This window comes from Volvox carteri (assembly GCF_000143455.1).
Source record: "Volvox carteri f. nagariensis unplaced genomic scaffold VOLCAscaffold_64, whole genome shotgun sequence".
Taxonomy (NCBI): domain Eukaryota; kingdom Viridiplantae; phylum Chlorophyta; class Chlorophyceae; order Chlamydomonadales; family Volvocaceae; genus Volvox; species Volvox carteri.
The window spans coordinates 643,401-658,761 of record NW_003307607.1 but is presented as its reverse complement, the minus strand read 5'-3'; the positions used below and the strand labels follow the sequence as shown (position 1 = coordinate 658,761).

The 15,361-nt window shown below is 56.4% G+C and overlaps 3 protein-coding genes across 3 annotated transcripts; 2 read left to right on the top strand and 1 right to left on the bottom strand.

Moving 5' to 3' along the window:
* Window positions 1–260: 260 nt before the first annotated feature.
* hsp70F (heat shock protein Hsp70F) lies at window positions 261–7,589 on the top strand (the record flags this gene model as incomplete). The annotated part of the gene is made up of 12 exons (XM_002956715.1): window positions 261–368; window positions 502–551; window positions 711–924; window positions 1,559–1,623; window positions 2,204–2,267; window positions 2,662–2,762; window positions 3,056–3,290; window positions 3,943–4,113; window positions 4,628–4,736; window positions 5,029–5,159; window positions 6,267–6,331; window positions 7,289–7,589. The coding sequence occupies 12 exons, from the start codon at window positions 261–263 to the stop codon at window positions 7,587–7,589; spliced, it is 1,614 nt and encodes a 537-aa protein (XP_002956761.1).
* Window positions 7,590–8,360: 771 nt separating this feature from the next.
* Window positions 8,361–9,854, bottom strand: VOLCADRAFT_97781 (uncharacterized protein; the record flags this gene model as incomplete). The annotated part of the gene is made up of 4 exons (XM_002956685.1): window positions 8,361–8,377; window positions 8,850–8,992; window positions 9,188–9,428; window positions 9,500–9,854. The coding sequence occupies 4 exons, from the start codon at window positions 9,852–9,854 to the stop codon at window positions 8,361–8,363; spliced, it is 756 nt and encodes a 251-aa protein (XP_002956731.1).
* A 63-nt stretch (window positions 9,855–9,917) lies between these two features.
* On the top strand, window positions 9,918–15,342 carry VOLCADRAFT_83749 (uncharacterized protein; the record flags this gene model as incomplete). The annotated part of the gene is made up of 10 exons (XM_002956714.1): window positions 9,918–10,211; window positions 10,361–10,443; window positions 10,637–10,799; window positions 11,234–11,304; window positions 11,590–11,695; window positions 11,941–12,068; window positions 12,953–13,076; window positions 13,649–13,766; window positions 14,443–14,575; window positions 15,217–15,342. The coding sequence occupies exons 1-10, from the start codon at window positions 10,016–10,018 to the stop codon at window positions 15,340–15,342; spliced, it is 1,248 nt and encodes a 415-aa protein (XP_002956760.1). The 5' UTR covers window positions 9,918–10,015.
* Between the last annotated feature and the right edge of the window lie 19 nt (window positions 15,343–15,361).

Genomic DNA, 15,361 nt, shown 5'->3' with positions numbered 1-15,361 from the left:
GCTTGATGACGACGTAGGTGTAGACGACCAGGGCCACGGTCAGCCCTGCCACAGCGATGGCGAGCCACTGCGGATCGTCAGTGACAACAGAACCGGGCACGGGTGCCATCTCCTCAGGACTACAATTATATATCTTTCGGCGATTCTCCTAAAATTGTTTAAAGATTACAGAACGAGTGCCAAGTGGGACTTTGAAAATGCTGACGTAAAGCTGACTTGATCAAATGGCAAGATAGATCTACGACTAGTACTCCACATGTATGCGTTTTCCTGCCCTGCCGGTACTGCCTTTCACGTCCATCAAGAACGGCGAAGCACCGTACAAGAAGTTAGAAAAGCGCACGGCGCATAGCTTGGCTGGCAAGTTGGTCCGCTTAGGGTTGACCATTGATTACAAATCCGTTCTGTACCTGGAGCAGGAGAAACTACAACATCGCCTCGCAGTCGCGGCGACAACACTGTCTATCTGCCGTTCCTTCTCCGTTGCCTTAACCTTTGCAGCGTAATAAGCAACGGAAGGAGTACGAGTTCATGTGGCTAACGCGATGTTCGTGAGCCCATAGGCGCTTTTCTACTTGCAACTTACTCCACGCGCCGACGTGCGAGTTGCCCGTGTTCCCAGCGGCGGCTCTTAACTTCGCTTGCCAAGGCAGCATGCGTGCGTTGCGTGCAAGCATACAAGTTCCCGCTGGCTGGCGACGCTCGCTCAGTACAACATCTCCTTGGGATGGTCTCTGTTGCCCTTCTTCACGCCCCCTTCGCATCGGGCAATGCCAAGTCCAACAAGGGGGCGGAAGGAAGAAGCGGCTCCCGTTTTCATCTGCCGGCATTAGCCGCACCAATAGCAATAAAGCCGATGGCAGTAGGGATTCGAGCGACAACAGCAGCAGTAGCAACGGTGCCAGAGGTGCAAACGCTATCAGGGTGAGGCGCTTCAGCTGCTTTTCCCCATCGCCTTCAATAAAAATTACCAGCCATGCAGCCCTGCTAACTGCATACAGCTGATTCCGTAGAAGTCTCTTTTCTACTGGGGACTTGGCGTGTTTGGCTTTGGCGTCTTACGGGTTACTTCGCATGTTTCACGTGTGTGACATCATGAGCCCTCCTGAAACTGTTACTTGTCGTCGCGATGCTCTTCCGGGTCTGTGTCTTCCGGACCTCCTAAAGGTCATTCTGGGCCCGCCCTGGGCATCTGCACGAGCCTGCGGAAACGAACGAACGAATCAACGAAGGACGAGGTTAAGATGTGATGATGGCAGACGGTAACTGTGACTGCGATTACAAAGATTACAGAACATCTTGGCGAAACCAGCAACAGCAGCAGCAGCAGCAGCTGCAACGCCACGCAGCAATGCATTTCAGCTACGAGTAATACTTCGGCAGTTGTTGACGCCGTACTTTGTCAGTTGGATTCTTGCCTTTTTGGGGTTCTAGCCTTTTTTTGCTACACGTGTTGGGATCCCCGTCAACGAAATTCCTATACACCCGGTTTTGTTTTGTGCCTGCCGGCATTTCAACCTTTCCTTTTTGGCGAAATGTTTTTTTTGTTTTTTTGCAGGCGGCCGTGGGAATCGACCTGGGTACCACCACCAGCGCGATAGCAGTGGCGGGGCCTGACGGCAGGTGCGTTCCGCGCGTTTAAGAATGACCTGCGAACGAAAAAACGTTTAGGAGGGCATGGCAGGGGTGGGTGAGCGAAGGAAAACATGGCGCCGAGTTGTGGCCCCACCACCGCGGGGGTCTGAAAGCCAAAATTAGCTCCTGTGGTGGTGTTGTACTAGGCATTCACTCGCGAATTTCATCTCTGTACTCAGTTCAAATCCAGGTTTCAAATCGTTCTCGTGTTTTATCACACTTGTCAGGGTTCGCTCTTTTAGAAAATTCTCATTTTGCCAACACATACCCACATCCACCTTTGCGACCTCGCCACCAGTCTGTTGATTAATACTTTGTTTTAATTTGTCTTCTTTGCTCGTCTTACCTCTGCTGGCCCCCTGCGTGCTTCTCCTCCCCCCGTCCTGTCCTCCTCCATCGGCATTTAACTGTTTTTACTTGCATGTTGCGCACGTCTATGGTGATTTCCCTCCCCCCCGTCCCTGCTTCACGTCTTACCCGCACACTTACTGTAGGAAGGGTTCAGCTCCCTTGGCATCTCCCTGAGTACTTTTTGCCTGGTATTATACTTACCTCACTCTTGTTTCAGGCCGATGGTGGTGGAGGACGAGAAGGGGCGTGCCGTGATACCGTCCGTTGTGTTTGTACGGCAGGTGGGTTTTGCGGTGACATAGGAAACATAGCCCCACACCATCACCCGCCCGATCCCAATCCCGATCCCGACCCTTCTACCCCATACGTACATTTATTCAAGTACGTGTGTACATGTGTTCAAGTGGCCCAGAACCCTCCCACTCTGTAACAACAATAACAATACGTACGTTTGCCGCTCCGCCGTGGACAGAAAAAGAAAGGCCGAATTCCTTCACCCCCTTTTTGGGGGTTGGCGCCTTTTTCTTCCTAAGCACTCGCCTTTTAGCCACGGCTATGCATCCTGCGAGCCCACCTTGACCGCCCGCGGCACTCGCCCCTTCCAACAAGTAAAATCCTAATCCCCAACACCCCCCACACATGCATGCATACATACATACAAACGAACACAAACAGGACGGTTCCGTACTGGTGGGGGAGGAGGCCGCCGCAGCAGCAGAATCGGATCCCGCCAACGCATTTTACGGCATCAAACGGCTAATGGGCCGTACGTACAGGTATAAGCGGCGCTGTGTGTACGGACAGCGGACCGAGTAGAGGCTTAGGCGCGGATGTGTACGGCGACACGCGGGGGTTGTCCGGTTGGGTAGTTACCAGCAACGGTTAGGAATCCACGGTGAAAGGAAAAACACCGTAGGGTTGGGTTAGTGGTGGGTTTCTTTTAGCTAGAGAGGGAGGCTGGGGAGCTGAGCGTGCAGGGAGGGGGGCCTCCGGATGTGCATGGGCCGCATATTCATGGGGGGATCGAATCCCCTTTCCCCCCCTTCCTCCTCATACTCTTCCTGCACAGGGAAGTCGTACAGGAGCGGGACGAGCAGTCGCCGTACATACCGTCGTCGCGGCCTCCGACCTCCAGCATGACGCCGGGGGAGCCGAGGCTTTCGCGGGAGGATGAGGTTTTAGCGGGTTATGATCAGCAGCGGCAGCGGCAGCGCCGGTTTCGGAGCTACTCTCTTGTTGAGGGACCTGACGGCTGTGTGCAGGTGTCCTGTCCGGCATTTGGTCGTGACCTGACACTACAGGAGGTGAGATGTAAGGTTTTATTACTGTTCTTTTCTGTCAAGTCATATCATCTCACCTCATGTCATGCCATGCTTTGCTTGTTGAGACGATTGGGGGGTTGTCTGTGGTCGTTTTGGCAGAGGTGATGATACCACCTCGTTCGCGCAAAGTGTCATTCCCCTCCCTTCCTAACCTCCCTGGAGTAGTAGCCCCTACCCCATGCCCACCACATTCATCGCATGGGGTGGGTGGGTGGGTTTCTTCGTCTGAAAACTTCTTGTATGGTTGTCGAAAGGTCGATGAAGCAACTGCCGACGGTGCGGGAGGGGGAGGGGGAAGGGGGGAGACAAAAACGTACGTAAAACTTTTATCGTCCATAGGTCTGTAGCAGCTTACATGCGAGCTGGACGCTCCAGGGAGCTTCCTGCCCCCGGGGGGGCCCCAGGAGCACAGCTCCAGGCGGGGCGTGTCTCTCCCTGGAGGCGACCAAGGGGGGCTGTGTTTTCCCCACCCCATACACCCCATACACGCACGCACATTTTTCCAAACTTCCCCACAACCCACTTATTGTAGACTCTTTCCTTGGCAGCAGCTTCACTCGTTCGTGGTTCGTCTTTCCCCCCACCCCACCCCCAACCCAACCTAACCTCCATCCCCCCCCACCCATACACACAGATCAGCTCCCACTTGCTGCGTCATCTCGTGTCGCGGGCACGCACCTTTCTGGAACGACAAATTGTACGACAACAGCAGCAGCTGGGGGAGGAGCTGGGGGAGGGTGGGGTGGCGACTGGGACAGCGGGGGGAGGCGGAGGGGGGGATCGGCGGTGTGTCAGCACTGTGGAGGTAGGTGTGTATGTCTTTTGACGTACGTACGTATGTATGTTTCTAATTAAAGTTTCGCCGTGTGTGTATGTGTATCTTCCGTTACAACAGTCCTCGCTCCGCCGCTTTTCCTTCCTGTAGGGTGACGTACGCCCTCCCCCCTTTCTTTGGGTTGTCGGCAGTTATCTTTTCCCCCGTTCGAGTGTTTGCTTTTGGCATCTGTCATCCAACTCGGCAGGCCATTTCTTCCTAAAGGAGAGGCCTGCGGTTTCGGACGTCAGTTGGTGGTCAATCCCCCTTCGTTTCTCACATCACCGTCATCGTCATCACCATCATCATCATCATATTTAGTTGGCTTATTCATATTTATTCGACTTACAGAGAAAATACATCCTTTATTTTTGTAAAAACAATAACAGAGCCCAAATTTCAAATAGGTTCAAGCCATTTATCTTACCACTTTATCTTAAGTGTGATTTCCCCCCTTGATCTTCGACCTCGTTGCTCGTCCTCCTTGATCGTCCTCCTTCATTAGGTTCTGGATGCCGTCATTACCGTACCGGCGCACTTCGGCCCGACTCAGCGGCGAGCGGTTTCGGAGGCGGCCCGGGCCGCGGGCTTGCAGCGTGTGAGCCTCCTGCAGGGTGAGGTGAGGGAGGTGTTGTGTGTGGGGAGGTGTGTAAGGGAGAGAGGACGGTGGGAATAACCGGTGGGGTAACCGGTAATGCAAAGTCAAGTGCAGGAGAGAACGACAGCTGCAGAGGGAAGCTGCGGGTACGTGTGTTAAGTTGGGTCGACATTACCACGCGTATGTATGTATGTATGTATATATGTATGTATGTGCGTGTTTTCATCTTCCCGTCCTCTCAAGCCCTACACCCGCCCGCTTCCCCTGGCCGCGGTTGCCTGCTCCGTGCCCCACACACCCGCACGCAGAGCCCATCGCTGCGGCCATGGCGTACGGCTTCGGCTCGCCGCAAGTGCCGTACGATGTACTTTTGGTGTACGATTTAGGTGGCGGTACGCTGGATCTGACAGTGGTGGAGGCGTTTGAGGGTATCATGGAGGTGGGTAGGGGCGGGGGAATGGAGCCCTGGGAAATGGAGGGAGAGTGTGTTTTATGTGCACGCGTGCACAGCACAATGACAGCTTCCATAAGATGTCGATGCGACCACTCGCCAGGGAGCATCAACTTTGCGGACGTGTCTAAACTCCACCAACTTTGCCGTGCATCCGAAATCGGTAACTGCCGATAATACGTGTCCAAGTCCTTGACTGCCGAGTCGAGGAGACCGTCACAAAGGCAGAGGGAGAGAGGGTGTGCGGGAAAAGAAATGAGAGGGACGAGAAGGGATAGAAAGCGGGCCACGAAATGGGTACAGCTCCGTATACGGCTCCGTATACGGCTCCGTATACGGCTCAGGGGGACCCCATTGTTTGGAGTTGGATAGGGAACTCCCGCGCCGCCGCACATGTTCTTGTACCTCCTGCTGCTGCCGGTGGTGATGCCGTACCATTGCCGTACCGCTCTACCGCAGGTTCTGTCGACGTCGGGTGATAACTTTCTTGGCGGCGACGACTTCACCGCCGCCGTGGCGGACTGGCTGGCAATGCAGACGGAAGGGAGGGGGCACCCCCACCCCCACCAACAGCAACAGCAACAACAACAACAACAGCAATCCGAATCCCAACCCCATTTGCATGGCAATAACAACATCACCAACTCCTTAACCGCCACTGCGGACTCTTGCTCTTCCTCTACCACCGTTGCATCCTCGTCCTCGTCCTCCATTACCCCCACCCCCGCCTTCACCTCATCCGCCACCTCCTCTTTGGCCCTCCTTCGTGCTGCGGAGGCAGCCAAGCTAGCTCTTAGCGAGGCCATAGCTGCGACTCGCGCCGGCAGTAGCAGCGCCAGCAGCACTGCTGCGACCGGCCGCAGCGCAAGCGATAGTAGCAGTAGCAGCAGCAGTAGCAGCAGCAGCAGTAGCAGCAGTAGCAGCAGCAGCAGTAGCAGCAGCAGCAGTAGCAGCAGCAGCAGTAGCAGCAGTAGCAGCAGCAGCAGTAGCAGCAGCAGCAGTAGCAGCAGCAGCAGTAGCAGCAGCAGTTGCGTGTCTGTTAAGGTCGGGGTGCCTACCTGTCATCACCGTCATGATGATCACCGTCATGAGCAGCAGCAGCGGGAGGAGGGCCTGACGGAGACCGAACTCAGTGCGGAGACGTTTGAGGAGCTCGTCAGGTTAGTTGGTGGTTAAGACCGTTTATTTGTTTGTATATCATTTATTTGGGAGAAGAAGAAAAAAAGGGATATAGGGTTTGTGTGGTTCAGAGCTAGGAGAGAGGCGGGCATGTAGGGCAGGTGGGGGCAAAAGTGGCAGGCTGGCGGGGCAGGGGCACCCACCATGCAACCCCCCCTTCCCCCCCTCTCACGCACATGCATTGGGGGATGGGCGGTTGTTACTGCCTGCGGGCCGTTGTGCGCTGTTCGCGGGCTGGTGGACTGTTTTCGGTTATGAGATATGGAGCTGGTCCTGGCTTGCAAGCTCGCATGCCGGCATATGGACCGGGCTGGCCGGCTGGCTGGCTGCCAGAAGAGGACGCTAGAGGTCTGCTAGAAGAGGACGCAGACCCCGTCCTCTTCTAGCCCCATTCTCTGCGTCGCTCTTCGTAACCGGCCCCTTTGGGAGGGGCGGGGTCAAGGGGTGGTGCGGGTAAGGCGGCCATGATGATGGTGGTGGTGGTAGTGGTGATGAGTATGGTGCAGCACGCGGCGGTTGGTGCCGGGCCCAGGGGGGGCCCCTCGGAGAGACACTGTTCTCCTCCTCCTTTCTCTTCTTCTCCTTGTTCTCCTCCACTCCTGCTCTCAGGGACTCCGTCCTCCTCTGCTCCGTCCTCCTTCGCTTGTTACGTACGACTAATGAGCCATCCAGCCCCTCTGCTTTTGCCTCTTCGCTACGTGCATGCGTCCATCTCATCTATTTCATCCCATCCATCCACTTTGCATGTAATATTGATTCCCACCCTCCCGTCTGCCGTCCTTGTGATCCTGTGTGTGTGTACCGTTACGGGGCCGTTGGCCGTTGAAATCAATTTCAACGGAAAAAACTGAATAACGGAAATGGCGAAATGTGTCAGACCCTTGCTCCATCGAATGTGGTGGCCCCTCGAGGAGCTGGCGCTGGCCACACGCACTCAGCTGGGGGGCCATCTTCCACCGGATCTGGATCCACGAGGGTGTGGATCTGGTTCTGGATCCCAGTCTGGGTTTAAATCTGGATCCAGTGTCTGTTCGGGCTCGAGCGGCAGCTCTCCGGATTTGGAGGGCCCGGGGCGTCGCGAGGGAGCAGCAGCATGGGAGTTCTCTATCTTCCCGCCACAGCCGGCGGCGGCGGCGGCGGCAGCAGCAGCTGGTGACCACGATGGCTGCGGCGGAGGCGGTGGTACGACAGCAGCTTCTGCTTCGGCGGCGAAGTACGTCGCGCCGCCGCGGCGGTTGACCGGTCTGGTGTTGGTTGGCGCCGCAACGCGGTTGCCCGTTGTACGGGATTACATCACCAAGGTACGAAACGGATGCGGAGAGATGACGCTCTGTGTGTGTGTATATATGTACGCGTAGCTGCTTTGGTATGCTGCCGTACACACGTGCAATTGTAGATTGCTGGGAGAATGTGGGGGATGGAGGTCTCTGGCCTTTGGGAGCCTAAATAGGCAAGGACGTCGCCAAGGAAAAGGGCCTTCCCCCGTAGGTTATTAGGTTAATAGGGCAGCTGCTGTTGCTTGATTCGAACGTAGGACGTGTCACACCTGTCACTGTTGACGTGCGCACTCCTATCTCCTATTCTACCACGCTTTGGTGCAACAACAGCAACAGCAATGTGGGTAAACCTGTATATCTATGTCGCCCCCGCGCCGAGCACCCCCAAACTCAGCAGCGTCTGTAGTCCCCGTCGCCCCCGGGGTACCGTTTTGTTATAATGGAGTCCATAACCTCGGTATGAATCCGTGGCGGTGAGCCACTGACCCCGCAGCACTCTTAGCCAGCCTGGGGCCCGCCGTGCGGTGTTTTTTAGTGTCGTACCGTGGTTAGGACCTGAGCGTCTGACGCTCCGGATCCCACCACCCTCGTGACCTGTGGCTTTTAGTGTGGAACCCTCCCTGTCCACGTTCCCCCCTCGTATCATCGGTAGTACTGGTGCTATCGGTGCAAAATTACTGCTGCTATTGCTGTTTTTGCTGCTACTACTGGTGCTGCTACTGCCATTGCTGCTTCAGGTTACTGGCCTGTCTGTACGGGAGGGTGTGGATCCGGAGGTAAGAGGTTCCAGGAAGGTGTAAGATGTAGCTGCAACATGAGCCTAAATAGGACACTTAGGGCTCCGAGGGGCCAGACCGGGGAAGGGCCCCGTCGGTAGAGCTGTATCCTTGCCCCTGTTGTCGGACTCCCTGGCCCCTCACGTTTGTCTTGCCTACATACCTGCCTCCTGCTGCCATACCCCCTCCTCCTTTAGGACTCCCTAGGCAGTTTCGTTCGGACCTCATGGACACCCGGCAGTCCACACCTCACTTTTTCGCGCATATGGTTACCCCTCCACCCCCCCGCCCGCCGTCGCACCCTCTCTCACTGCCTACCCGCGGCGCATTACACGGCTGTGCTAGTAGGCCATCTGATCCCTTCCCAATCCAGGCAAACCCGACAAACCCTCACAAACACGACACTCCCCACCCCCTCCCCCCTTGTGCTTCCCTCTCTCCCTCACCCGCCTGTGCTCCGCGCGTGTGTGTTCGGTTCGGTTTTGTGTTTTGGTTTTGGCGAATTTGGCCCGATGACGTCGCGTACGGACGGACGAGCAGACGGCCGTGGCGCTGGGGGCTGCGCTTCATGCGGGCCTTATGGTGGGGTCTGTACGGCGGGGGATTGAGATGGGCGACGGGGGGTACGTGTCGGATCAGCATGGGCGCGCGTCGGGGTTCCAAGTGGCGGCGGCGGGCGCGACGCCAGCACTTGCCAGCGGCGGCGGCGGCGGCGGCGGCGGCAGTAACACCGCGGTGTTGGGGCTGGCTGCTGCTGCGGCAGTGGCGGCGGAAGCGGGCGAACCGGAACTTGTTTGGGAGCCATGAAAGCGAAGAGCAGTGCCGCGGCGACAGCATCTTTTGTGCATGTAGATTGAAGAGAAAGTAGATTGTCGATACGGGACCTTCGTATTGTACATATGAAGGGTTCAGGTTCGGGATGGGTTTAAGAGCTGCGGTGTCAGGCGAGCTCTTGGCGTCTATTACGATGATGATGGCGGTAGCGGTGGTGGCGCGAGAGTGCGTAGTAGTGGTAGTGCGTGGAGCTGTGCGGCATCGGCCACACCTCGCCACGCGCTTTAAGGCCTCCCGTATTACAGAATTGCCGGAATCTCACCAGATGCCCCGAGCTGCGAAGAGGTTGTGAAGGTCGACACGCGAAAGCTTGTCACTATGCCGCTCTTGTCAAGGCCATAGCCCACCAGCAGCTTGATAATTACAGTATGGCTGCTTGCTCGTATAAGGGATGACCTCGAGTAATCAGGGTCAGCCGCTGACTTTTCTACTGTTGAAGAGGGAACAGCTCTGGAGATGGTGACACAAAAGAAGTGGGATTGTGGTACGGCCACTGCGTGCGAGCAGCGAGGACCGTCGACCGCGGAGGTGGGCAGTAGTGTTGGGAGGTGATTTACTGAGTTTTTATCGTACAACGGTATGAGCTCTGGCAGGATTCCAAGTTTGCAGCGCAACATTTTATTATGGTGATGTCTGAGCGTTGTAAGTACGTACATATTCAACTGAAACTTTAGCGGAAGCTACGAAAAACTCGTTTGTTTCGATAGCATCTGCCACCATAGGTTGTCCATGAGAGGATAGAACTGTACCGAGCTCCTTGACGGTGCTTTCACGATAAATGTTTCTTGGAGGATATTTGGGCAGCTGCGCTGCGCAGCTTGCGACTTATGCCGCATGCACCGCCTGTCAGTGCGCGTCGCATGAGGTGCTGCGGCACAGCGCAAGGGTCGCCTGGTCGGTGTTGTTCTTCCTTGCTATGATCGTAGCTTGGATTCTACGTGACTTTGCGACTCCCATCCTTCAGAAAATTCCTTGTGAGATTCTCTCCCACGCAACAATTTCAGGAACCTCTATTAGTATTAGGCCTTGCATTGTATTGCTTCGCTACATATTACAGGCTTTTAGTTTGTGAGGCCCTGCGAAGGATTTCCGACATCGCAGCTTCCAACCACCCACAACGCAGGGATTGTCAAGGATGTGACGGCAGTGGACATGGACAAATGGTTTGGACAGCAGGCAGTATACCGTGTCAGCATGGGCAACTTTGTGAGTAGTCTACCTGGGAAACCCTGCTTCAGCCAATTTTTGCCTGGAACGCTATCCTTGCCTGAAGGACTCCTTGGAGCGCTATGTTTATGAAAGTAATCCTCCTGGCCTTGGCAACGCCCGTCGTCAGGGGTTTGAGTCCCCTTCCACGGCCATCCCTCTTGAAACACCATCCTACCTTCCTCCCGCGTAGCTCTTCTTCGCCTGCATGTCGCTGGCCACGATTGGTGTCAAGTTCAGGGGCGATAAGCGCGATCGCTATCTGCACCACGCACACCCTCTGCTGAAGCTGGCGCTGTGGCTCCTCTTCACCGCACTGCCCTTCCTGTTTCCCAACGGGGTCTTGAACGCCTACAGTGAGTCACAACAACGTCCTCCTCCCCTCCTGCCACGTTCTTCCAACGTCCTGCTCCCCCATATGAACAGCGCGCTGGCCGCCTAATCTACCCCTGACGTAACCCATTAACTCCGGACTTAGAACCGGACTTTGAACTGGTCCAGGTCCATCACGTCACATGGCGCATGACCTGCTTGTCTGTGTTTCAGACAACGCCAAGGAAACGACGTCATCATCATCATCGCCGCCATCATCAACGTTATAATTATCGATATCATCATTATCATCCTAGCTTTAATTTGGTTGTTTGTCCTTTGCTGTCACGTGGATGAATATATTCTAACGTTTATATTATTCATCCAGTGGTTTAATTTCCCATCCCCCATCCCGTCCTACCTCTCTCTCTCTCTCTCTCTCCTCCTCTCCTTACCTTTCACCTGATTGCCAACGCAGGCTGGATGGCTCGTGTGGGTTCGGGCGTGTTCCTGGTCATCCAGATGATCATCTTGCTGGACTTCGTACAGGTCGGTACGGCGATATGGGAAAAGAGATTTTCCTTGCTTAGCGGTTATGTTAGGCCATGCTCCCTTGTGTGACGGTGTGCTATATGCTGGTGTGCCTACCTTCAGTTGCAGCCCAGTGCCGTACAGCCTCCCGTACGGAATACTGCGGGGTGACTGGCTGCACCGAGGGGCCGAGAGCCCTTTTCGGCTTCTTCGAAGAAACTGACTACCCTAGTTTATAATATGCTTTGCTTGCCTAATTGTCTGTGTGTCTGTATGTTTCGTGTCCGACCCGTCCCCTGTCAGGGTTGGAACGACAGCTGGGTGGCGAACGGGGAGGACGACGACCGCTGGCTGTACGGCCTCATGGGCCTCACGTGCGTGGGGTACGGCAGCACACTGACGCTGGCAGGTATGAATGTCTGCATGTGTATGCGTATGTTCTCATGTATGCTGTTGCATTAGGCATTTTGTCGTTTTTGCACGTATTTCTTGTTTGCATAACGTATGCATAATTTATTTCCGATTAAAGAAAATATTAGGGTTTAAAAGGGTTTTATTCGCAGCAGCTTTGTCCGTCAATTACAGTGTCTTCCCGTCCAAACCCCTACCGCACCCCAACCCCCCCAACCCCCCCTCCCCTCCCCCCTACCCCAGGCTTCATGTACTACTGGTTCAAACCGGCCGGTGCGGGTTCCTGCTCCCTAAACATCGCCCTCATCACCCTCACCCTGCTGCTGGTGGTGACATTCAGTGTGCTGTCGCTGGCGCCGCTGGCGCGGGGGGTAAGAATGTATGTACGTGTGTTTGTATGTATGTGCGAGTGTGTCTATGTGTGGTTTGAGGGGAAGGGAAAGCTTAGGTCTGCGTTTGCGAGAGCTGTACATATAGAGAGACCTATTAGGTATTATACAGGTTAGACACTACTGGTAAGGCACGGACCATTGCCCCCCGGGAGATCGCGGGATCGAGACCTGTCAAGAGTCGAAAATCCTTCCGATGGTGATATGTATAAGTGCCCCAAGTCGATGGACGGTGGTGACCTGGGATAAAGGTGACTCGCGAGCCGACCAGGAATGGAGTTGGGCCGCTGTCGATCCGGCAGATTCCGTTGGATGCTGGTGGTGGGTGCGGAACCTGAGCGATCCACTGAAAAGTTGACTAGGGTGACTGGATGAGGGTGCCCCGAAATACCGGGGAAGGCAGGGTTTCGCCGGGTAGCTGCCGCAGGGTGAAGATATACCCCCCTGTTTCACACATCATATACAGACATCTGTGCCATGTGCCGTGTGTTGTTGCATGCTGTGAAAGAGGATTTGACAGGGAGGAAGAGGGGTTAGTTAGGCCCGGCGGGCTTGGGAAGGGGGGAAGAAGAGGGGGGAAGAGGGGGTTGTGTTTTAAAGACGCGGTGCTAGTTCGTCCCATTTCTCTAACCCCTGTGTCTTTCTGCCCTCTCGTTCTCTTCCCCCGCTTCCCTGATTGAAGCCCAACTTCCCCCTCCCCTCGCCGTTGGTAGCTGTCTCATTGATCTTACGTACGCATACAATTCCCTTACACACACACACACTCCTCATACCCATCACTCGTCTGTGGTTCCTCTTCCCCCTCTTACACCCCCCACCCACCCCATCTTGCACGTCTTGCGTATGATTTCCCCCACCCCCCCCAGGGCTCCATCTTCCCTTCCTCCATGATTGCACTGTACGCGGCCTACCTGTGCTTCTCCGCGCTGCAATCCGAGCCCCGGGAGTACGCGTGCAATGGACTGGGACACCGGCTCACAGCCGCGTCGGGTGGGTTGGAACATATACACATACATACATACATACATACATACATACATACATACATACATACATACATACATACATACATACATACACATATATACATGTGCATATGCGCACACTGGTTGGGTCTTGGGTGGGGAGGGGGGAGGGGGTGGGGGTGAGGTCCAAGAGCGCATCTTTGGCGGTTGCGGATGATGTGATGTGGGTGTGGGTGCTTTGGGCCGCGGGTGGCCACAGTGGACTGTTTTTGGCGCTCCTTGTGCTGCATCGCCGTACCATTCCCCTAAACCCCCTTCCCTCCTCTTAACCTCCTCTCACCCCAAACACACACACCCACACCCACACGCCCCATCCAGCGGTTCAGGCTCTGTGTCGGGCAGGAGAGGGGGCAGGGGCCCCCCTCATGCCCCTCCCCTTCCCCAAAGGGGGGAAAAGTGCTTGTCGGCGGTCTTGTTCGTTGGGGCTGGGCGGCAGCCGCTGGCCAGCGTCAGGCCTGGCAAGATATCTAACAATACACACACATACACACATACACACACACGCATACACACACATACACACCCCTCTCTCCCCAGGCGGCACTCTGGCCCTCGGCATGGTCGTAACCCTGGCATCCGTGGTGTATGCGGCCTTCCGCGCGGGCTCCAACACGGCGCTGTTCACGTTGGAAGGCTCCGAGGAGGGGGAGCCGCTGTCTCAGCGCCAGGCGCTACTGCCCGGGGGCCCGGGGGGAGAGGAGCTGGAGGCTGGAGGTGGTGGTGGTGGTGGAGGTGGTGGGTTCACCAGTGCGGGACTGGACGGGGTGCCGGATGTTGCAGAGGCGACCCGAGAGGCAGTGACGGGCGGACCGCCGGCTAGGTGCGTGGATGGGGGGCATGGTGGGTGTATGTCTGTGTACATGTCTGTCTGTCTGTGATTTGTCGGTTTGTGGGCGGTTGTGTTGCGCGGTACGTGTGGCGAGTTGAGGGGAGGGAGGGAAATGCCGGACGAGGGCGGACGGAGGAGGGGAAGGGGGAGGAGGGGGAGGGGGAGGAGGGAGTGTGTGCAGCAAAGTTGGGGATCGCGGATAGGTTGGATCTTCATTTGGATAGGGTTCGGGCCGTTGGTATCGGAACAGAAAGCCCACGCACACACATACACACATACACAGGCGCATGCACACGCATACACCCAGACAAATGGGAGGATGTACGACAATGACGAAGATGGTGATGATGAATGGCGACCAGCCACGACCGCCGCCTGTGCACAACCGCCGCTGCCGCTGTTCCTAAAACCCCCATTCCCCCCCCCCCCCACACACACACTTCGTGCCGACGCTCGCAACCTCCCCCCCCCTCCCCATCCGCTTTTCCCCCCTCTTATGCAGGCCCTCCACCGCCGCCGCGACCTCCCTGACGCCCGTGACGTACAACTACTCCTTCTTCCACCTCATCTTTGCGCTCGCCTCCATGTACATCGCCATGCTCATGACGGGCTGGGGTACCGTGGCACAGGTGCGTGTGTGTGTTTTTGTGTGTGTACATGCGTGTGTATTCGTTACACATCTTACTGGACCTGTTAAGGCCGGGGGGCGCTACCCGCCCCACGGGTGAGACCGCCGAAGCACTCCGCGCGCGCGCGTGTGTGTGTTTGGGTTGGGGGAAGGGGAAGGTCCTGGTTTGGGGAAGGCCGTGTGTGTGTGGGCGGACGGGTAACGGAAGGCGGGAAACCCACGTACACAAAACGCGTGGAAGGCACCAGCTGCCAGCCATCTCCTCCCCCCACACCCCAGCAGCTTCACTCGTTCGTGGTTCGTCTTTCCCCCCACACCCCGCTCCACGCGGTTGCGTGTCATTGCTTTGGACTCCATCAGCCGCAGTAGTTTGCAAGAGTTGCAAGAGTCGGCATTTGTTTTCCCTTCTTGACTTTGCATCGTGCCTTGACACACGCACACACACATACACACACGCATACAAACACACGCACACACACACACCTAACGGCCCCTGGGCGCTCCTGGGCCTTCCTCCCCCCAGCGCCTTCACGCCGATGTCGCCCCTCCCTGCTTCCCCTCCCCGCGCACACCCCTCCCCTCCCCCCTCCCCTCACCTCTCCCCTCACCCCTCCCCCTCCCCTCTCCCCCCATGGCCTGCCTTAGGAGAAGGACCGCATCGATGTGGGTTGGGCGAGTGTCTGGGTGAAGCCCGCCGCGGAGTGGGTCACGGGGCTGCTGTACATGTGGACCCTGGTGGCGCCGGCGCTGTTCCCGGAGAGGGACTTCTCTTGATGACCGGGGGGGGGGGTTG